General features: G+C 63.0%; 2 protein-coding genes across 2 annotated transcripts in view; one reads left to right on the top strand and one right to left on the bottom strand.

Annotated features, from left to right (window-relative positions):
- The window catches only part of POLD2 (DNA polymerase delta 2, accessory subunit), a 5,149-nt gene extending 367 nt beyond the window's left edge, over positions 1-4,782 (top strand). Inside the window, exons 2-10 of the mRNA XM_025046509.1 lie at positions 1,677-1,798; positions 2,070-2,193; positions 2,462-2,576; positions 2,732-2,930; positions 3,151-3,231; positions 3,378-3,535; positions 3,755-3,882; positions 4,069-4,170; positions 4,523-4,782. Of these exons, the coding sequence (XP_024902277.1) occupies positions 1,677-1,798; positions 2,070-2,193; positions 2,462-2,576; positions 2,732-2,930; positions 3,151-3,231; positions 3,378-3,535; positions 3,755-3,882; positions 4,069-4,170; positions 4,523-4,683 (1,190 nt within the window). The 3' untranslated portion in view covers positions 4,684-4,782. The remainder of the gene's footprint in view (positions 1-1,676; positions 1,799-2,069; positions 2,194-2,461; positions 2,577-2,731; positions 2,931-3,150; positions 3,232-3,377; positions 3,536-3,754; positions 3,883-4,068; positions 4,171-4,522) is intronic.
- A 121-nt stretch (positions 4,783-4,903) lies between these two features.
- The window catches only part of AEBP1 (AE binding protein 1), a 7,064-nt gene continuing 4,625 nt past the window's right edge, over positions 4,904-7,342 (bottom strand). The window contains exons 16-20 of the mRNA XM_025046508.1: positions 7,102-7,281; positions 6,587-6,938; positions 6,368-6,507; positions 6,181-6,280; positions 4,904-5,758 (exon numbers count right to left, since the gene is read on the bottom strand). Of these exons, the coding sequence (XP_024902276.1) occupies positions 5,157-5,758; positions 6,181-6,280; positions 6,368-6,507; positions 6,587-6,938; positions 7,102-7,281 (1,374 nt within the window). The 3' untranslated portion in view covers positions 4,904-5,156. The remainder of the gene's footprint in view (positions 5,759-6,180; positions 6,281-6,367; positions 6,508-6,586; positions 6,939-7,101; positions 7,282-7,342) is intronic.

The raw sequence follows: 7,342 nt of genomic DNA, 5'->3' as shown, positions 1-7,342 counted from the left end.
GTGCGGGGGTGGGGGTGGGGTGCCTGGAAGAACTGGAACCTTCCTTTGACTATTCCACTTCCCAGTCCCCTTGGGGAGATTAACCTCTTTGTCCCTCAGTATCTGCTGCAGGTGATTCTGAGGATTAAATTAAGGAATTTGTACATTTAAAGTTAGATTTAGTACAGTGGCTGGGACAAGGTGGGGCTTAGTTCTGGCAGTAAGTGACATTTCATTGGCATAGGGAAATGTTTTTCTTATTTTCAGTGCAGATTATTTGTCTGTTTGCCCATATTGTGGCCAGCAAGCACCTCCACGTGGCAGGCCAGGTGCCAGGCCCTGCCTGGGAGCCAGGTCGGTGGAGACACCTGCCTGCTCTCGAGGGGACTGCCTCTGTGTCCACTGACGTCTGTGCGTCTCCACCTGGCTCTCGTGCTTGCTGGGCGTGAATCTTCTGACTCCTGAGTACAGGGCCTGGGGTCAGTGGCTGATCCTGTGTTTAATGCAAACTTTTTTTTTTTCTCATTTCTTCTGTGGTGACCTCTCCTACAGCAGGGCCCTACCTTCAGCTTTTGGGTGACACTGCGTCGCCCATCATCACCCTTTGTAAGAGTGGCTTTCCGTGCAACCCTCAATCATCTGTTCATGTTTCTAAGCTGGATATGTGCAGGTGGCCGTGTCTCACCCGCTTTTACTGCTCCCAGTGCCAGGTGCGCACTGGGACTGCTGGCGAGCTCCGGGAAGCACTGGTGCTCGGGCCTCCGTCCCACAGGCGCGTCCATCTGGTGCTGGTGCCCTCCTTATCTTCTTTGCTCCTCAGGGTGCAGATCTGTGGAATGTTCTTGGTTATTCCCGGCAGGAAGGGCTCATGCTGGAGTCAGCTGGGCTAAGGAAGGGGCTGGTCCCTCATCCACTCTACCCGTCACCTCCTGACGGCATTGTCCCCAGGCTTGGGGTCTGTACTGACAGATACTTTTGGAAACTGCACCCCTTCCTGCCACTCACGCGAGCAACCTCGGAGGGCCACACCTGTCCTCCTGTGTGCTCTGACTCCATGGAGCAGAATAGGAGATGGGAATATGAAGTTTGGATTTGAGGGATCTCTGTTTTCAGAGGATGAGGCATTTGTGGAGCAGGTGAAAGAACCCACACTCTTAAAAGAACTTGCAGCGGTTTTAGGACTGGGCTATGTGGAGACTCGGCATAACTCTTTTCCCAAAACCCAGTGTTAGAGTTTGGTATAGATGAGGTAACACTCTGTATGAGTTTCCCCAGCTGCTGTAGCAAACACAAAGCCATAGACTCGGTGGCTGAAAACAGTAGATGTTTGTCCTCTCCTAGTGCTGGAGACCAGACGTCTGCTGTGCGACCGGGCAGGGCTGCGCGCCCTCTGGGAGCTCTGGGGCGGGTCTTTCCTGCCTCTCCCCGCTTATGGTGGCCACATCACTGCAGTTTCTGTCCCATCGTCAAATCGCCTCCTCTGCATGTCTGCCTCTCACATCAGCACCCATCCAGGGCCCGGCCACACCGAGTCCCTTTGTCCTGCGGCCATGTGACCCTTTAGACCCAGGGGATCCTTGGACTGGACGGTCTGTCCCCACCTTGCAGAGGCCCGGGCCTCAGCTGTCATGCTAGGCGAAGCCTGTGGGGTGCCAGGAGAGCCACCTGGTCTCTGAGCTTTCATTCATTGTGTCCAGGCAGTGGAGTGCCGATAAAGAAGCTGTTTGAGCTGCAGCCTGGGGAGAAATGCTGTGTAGTGGGGACCCTCTTCAAGGCCATGCCGCTCCAGCCCTCCATCCTGCGGGAGGTCAGCGAGGAGGTGAGGCCCGCCAGCCCACGTGGGCCTCCCCAGAACACCTCCCTGAGGACACCCAGGGGGCCTCCTGTCTTGGACTCAGGGAATCGGGGCCGGGCTATGGGGCTATGGCGCTGACGTGCACGGGGCCATGGCGCTGACGCGCACGGGGCCTGGGCTGGGGGCCTCCTGTCTTGGACTCAGGGAATCGGGGCCAGGCTATGGGGCTATGGCGCTGACGCGCACGGGGCCTGGGCCGGCTCTGGCCACAGACAACCCTTTGCCTGCACTCCAGCACTGCCTGCTGCCCCAGCCGCCTCGCAGCAAGTACATCCACCCCGATGATGAGCTGGTCTTGGAGGATGAGCTGCAGCGCATCAGACTGGAAGGCACCATCGACGTGTCCAAGCTGGTCACAGGTGGGGCGTGGGGCAGTGGCCTGTGTGTCCACACGCTGGGGCCCACCCTCATTCCCGGAGCGGTGGGTTTTGGTTCAGGCAGTGGGTGATACCCAGGTGGGAGTCAGCACTTCCTGCCTCAACCTGAAGGCAGGGGCCGCAGGAAGCATCCTGAGTGGGAGTTTGCCAGCCAAGCAGAGGAGAACCAGCAGGCTTTGCAGTTTGGGTGCCTGGATGGAGGTGCGACCCTCGGATTCCACGCCTGGGGCCTGACACCTCTGCTCCCCAGGGACGGTGCTGGCCGTGCTGGGCTCTGTGAGGGACGACGGGAAGTTCGCCGTGGAGGACCGCTGCTTCGCAGAGCTTGCGCCTCAGATGCCTGCTCCACTTCTTGACCAGGACAGGTGAGGAGCAGGTGCTTGGGGCCCAGGCAGTGGTCCAGGGGCATCACACTCACTGGGCTCCATGTCCTTGCCCACCTGTGACTCCATGTGGCCCACCTGGGGGGAGGGGGCACCTGCTTTTGTGGCCCCCAGGAGGACCCTGACCTCTTCTGCAGGTTTGTGCTGCTGGTGTCCGGTTTGGGCCTGGGTGGTGGCGGAGGCGAGAGCCTGCTAGGCACCCAGCTGCTGGTGGATGTGGTGACGGGGCAGCTCGGGGACGAGGGGGAGCAGTGCAGCGCCGCCCAAGTGTCCCGCGTCATCCTTGCTGGGAACCTCCTCAGCCACAGCACACAGAGCAGAGACTCCATCAACAAGGTATGGCGCCTGCTGGCCTGCAGCAGCCCCTCCTCGTCCCCCTGGTCTGATGGGCAATGCCCTGTGGTGATGCAGGGACTGCTGTGCTCGGGCCCTGCCCTCTGTCCCCTGTGAGTGGGGCTTCGCTCTGCTCTCAGCCAGGGACCCCGGCAGGGGCTCCAGGCATCCCCGTGACCCAAGCCTCGCTTGGGCCTCACAGCCTATGGGCCTCCAACCCTAGGCCAAGTACCTGACCAAGAAAACCCAGGCGGCCAGTGTGGAGGCCGTCAAGATGCTGGACGAGATTCTCCTGCAGCTGAGTGTGAGTGTGCGGGGTGGCGGGGTGGGACTGGAGACTCGGGCTGCCGACAGGCACCCGCAGGCGGGTGGAGAAGGGAGGCGGAGGCTCCGAGGGGCTGCGTGCGGAGGTGCTGGGCCCTGCGAGCTCCCCCGCCCTGTGCCCTGCAGGCCTCAGTGCCCGTGGACGTGATGCCAGGAGAATTTGACCCAACCAACTACACGCTCCCCCAGCAGCCCCTGCACCCCTGCATGTTCCCACTGGCCACCGCCTACTCCACGCTGCAGCTGGTCACCAACCCCTACCAGGCCACCATCGATGGAGTCAGGTAACCAGCACAGTCACACCCCAGCCTGAGCCCTGGCCTGTGACTCAGTGGCACCAGGAAGGGAGGGTCCAAGACTGCAGAGGGCCCACCTGAACTGGGCTCTTTTCAAGAGTGGCTTGGGACACACCCGAGGAGAGTGCCAGGTGAGCTTGGGGCCGGCTTTGGAGGGGTACAGATGGCGACCCCCAGGGCAGGGGTCAGCCCAGCCTTGCCTTGCAGATTCCTGGGCACGGCGGGCCAGAACGTGAGTGACATCTTCCGGTATAGCAGCATGGAGGATCACTTGGAGATCCTGGAGTGGACCCTGCGAGTCCGTCACATCAGCCCCACAGCCCCCGACACCCTGGGTAAGGACGGCCCTCAGCCCCGTGGGGCGGCTTGCCAGGCCCCCGTGGTGTCCAGAGGACTCGTGGTCACTGGCCTGGCCATGGCCTAACGGAAACCCCAGAGCTGGATGCTGGCTGTGAGCGCGCTGTGGACCCCTCCCCACCCGTGGCCAGCAGCGGCACCCTCAGCCACGGCCCTCCCCCCAGGCTGCTACCCTTTCTACAAGACCGACCCGTTCATCCTCCTGGAGTGCCCGCATGTCTACTTCTGTGGCAGCGCCCCCCACTTTGGCTCCAAGGTCATCCGAGGTAGGTTTCGTCTTCCAGGGGCCCCAGACCTGGGCTGTCGCCTGGGACTCGCTCTCTACTGGAGACAGTGCTCACAGAGAAGAAAGCCTGCCTTGGAGCCCCTCCCTCAGGGCGGGGACAGCCCAGGTCCAGCCAGTGCTGACCCAAATGGTCCGTGCTGTCACAGCTCATCACGCAGCATGTTACCCTTTGACCCTTATGGTGTCCTCAGCCCTTTCCACCTCTGGTCTGAAGCACTGTGGTCAGCATTCCCGCAGTGCTTGTGGGACACTCCTGTGCACTCATGGTGACTCCCTTGTGAGACGGGGCTCCCCCGTACCCTAAAGTGGGTTCCCACATGGCTTCTCCGCAGGCCCTGAGGGCCAGACAGTGCTGTTGGTGGCCGTCCCCGACTTCAGTGCTACGCAGACTGCCTGCCTTGTGAACCTGCGCCACCTGGCCTGTCAGCCTATCAGCTTCTCAGGCTTCGGGGCAGAGGACGATGACCTGGAGGACCTGGGTCTGGGCCCCTGAGCCACGGAGGCAGCCTGCCCAGAGCGGCCCGGCCACCCGTTCCAGCCGGGCCAGCACTGTAGTGGTTCCTCTCTAAATAAAGCTTGGTTAGTTCCTAGAGATGGGCTCCGGGCAGATATGATGCTGGGCCAGGCCTCCTGCGGAGGGCACCCACAGTGACTGCAGGTAACCCTCCGGCTACCCCCAAGTCGGCCAGCACATGAGCACTCAGCGACGCATCTGCCGTGAGCTTGGTTTATTGGTGTGGCCTGGGCAGCTGGCTGAGAAGTCTGTCGTGCATTTGGGGCCTGCCCCCACCCAGTCCGCAGCATCTGGCCTCTCTGAGGCCGCAGGCAGCCTGGGACTACCACAGATCCTGGCTCTTGGGCGTTGGTTACATTCATGCCCACACCATGGGCCCTTAGTGTGATGACTGCCCAGCTGGCAGAGGTGGCATGGTCACCAGCATGGGCTCGACACTGGCAGGCCTGTCCTCAGAAGTCCCCGAAGTTCACCGTGTAGGTCTCGACTGTAGTGAAGGGGAACTCCGGGCCGGGGACCGCCATCTCCTCATCCTCATGCTCCGGCCCTAGCTCAGTCCCAAACTCCGTCACTACCTCCGTGTAGGTCTCAGTCTCAGAGTCCTCCCAGGCTGCTGTGGTCTCGGGCAGAACGTGCCAGGGCCCCAGGGTGGAGTTGGGGGTGGGGGACGGAGCAAGAGAGAGAGTGGGGAGCAGTGTGGGGGCCGCGGGGGGCAGCGTGGAGGGGGTGGCTGGGCCCGCAGTGGCGTTGAGGCGGCGGAGCCTCATCTGTTCACGCATGCGCCGCCGGTACTGCAGGCGCCGCTGCTGCAGACGCCGCTGCTGGGGCGTCATGGGGCGCGAAGGGTCGATGTGCGGGATGGGCCGGTTCCCGTTCATGGCCAAGATCTCCCGGATGCGTTTCCAGTTGGAACGAGCCAGGATGAAGTTGCACTGGGTGGCCCCGATGTCGTAATCCACGTTGCAGGTCTTGGCGCTCGGCGTGTAGCCCTCCGCCTGGACTGTCACGCGGTACTCACCCGGGTTCAGGATGCGCCAGTAATCGCCCCCGCTGGCTGCAGAGGGAGGCGGGGTTCAGTGCCGGAGAGACGCCTCCGGCCCCAGTCCTCCTCTCTGAGAGCCCCCTGGTACCACTCAGCTGTCCGTCTGCTTGCTGCAGACCCTCTCTGGGGGCATCCAGAACAGGGACCTGGGCAGGCCTGGGCTCACCTGCCAAGACCACACATGGTTTAGGCCCTGACCGAAGGTAGTTGGGGTAGAGGTGTGCACGCAGGTACCTGTCTTGACGCCGTGGTTGATCCCACTCACGGAGATGGTGGCGTTGGCAATAGGGATGCCCTGTTCGTCTGTCACCACCCCCTTGATGCCGCGGTGGACCTGCAGAAGGGCGAGGGGTGGTGTGCACGTGCAGACCCCTGCCACACATGGTTTAGGCCCTGACCGAAGGTAGTTGGGGTAGAGGTGTGCACGCAGGTACCTGTCTTGACGCCGTGGTTGATCCCACTCACGGAGATGGTGGCGTTGGCAATAGGGATGCCCTGTTCGTCTGTCACCACCCCCTTGATGCCGCGGTGGACCTGCAGAAGGGCGAGGGGTGGTGTGCACGTGCAGACCCCTGCCCCGCCCGGCCCCGCCCCGGCCTGCGCACCCCGCCAGCGCCGCACCTGCTCCATGAAGGTCAGCAGGGCCTCCTTGTTGGTCTCCCACTCCCGCGGCAGCTCGCTCTCGTGAGGGAATTTGTCACAGCCCAGGTAGATGGACAGCTCCAGGCAGTTGGTGTGCAGGTAGCTGAAGTCGTTGATGGCTGGGCAGGACAGACAGAGCCGCGGTCACCCTCACCCCACACCAAGCACCCCGCCGCGGCCCCTTCCCCACCGACTCACTCCCAGATCGGGGGTTCCACTTGGCCCCGTTGACAATGCCCATGCCACCGGTGTGGTCCTGTGCTTGGCACCCTCCACGGTAGGGCTCGGTCATGGTGAGGTGGGCGGAGGCGAAGGAGATGGCCAGCCAGCGGAAGATGGCGTGGTCTGGGGTCTCCTGGGCCTCGGATACCTCATCCTCATCCTCCCCACGGGCAGCGGCCAGGGCTGCAGCCATGAGCTGCTCCTGGCTGGGTGTGCGCGCCATGTCGTAGGGGTAGGACACCAGCCGCTCGCCCCCGTTCAGGTTCGCCCCCAGCACGAACGGGTTCTTCTCCATCCAGGCGATGATGGCACGGACCTCCGTGGACACCTGGGGTGGCCCGTGCATGAGATCTGGCCCCCGGCCCCCAGCAGAGCCCCCGCCACCCTCACGCCCGTCCCTCCAAGGCCCTGTGGTCTCGGTGCCCAGAGTTCCAGGAGCCCAGGACCCCCTGCTCCCCAGGCCCTGCTGGCCAGGCGGCTGGCTGCCTCACCGTGGCGTCTGGGGACAGGTAGCGCTCAGGGATGGGCAGGTTGTTGTTGGGGACCCGGTAAGGGACCCACTTCCTCTCCTCGGCTCCCCAGAGCACAGAGTTGAGATCCGGGAAGTCCTCGTAGATGTCAAAGCCCTCTTCGGACCACAGCCCCAGCGCCCAGTTCCCGAACTCGGAGCCCTGGGGCAGTGGGGGCGGAGGGTGCCAGGGGCAGGGCCCCCCAGCCCCCCCCCAGCCCCGC

Source organism: Pteropus alecto, unplaced genomic scaffold, assembly GCF_000325575.1.
Source record: "Pteropus alecto unplaced genomic scaffold, ASM32557v1 scaffold214, whole genome shotgun sequence".
In the NCBI taxonomy this organism is placed as follows: domain Eukaryota; kingdom Metazoa; phylum Chordata; class Mammalia; order Chiroptera; family Pteropodidae; genus Pteropus; species Pteropus alecto.
This window is presented reverse-complemented; position numbering and strand designations above follow the sequence as displayed.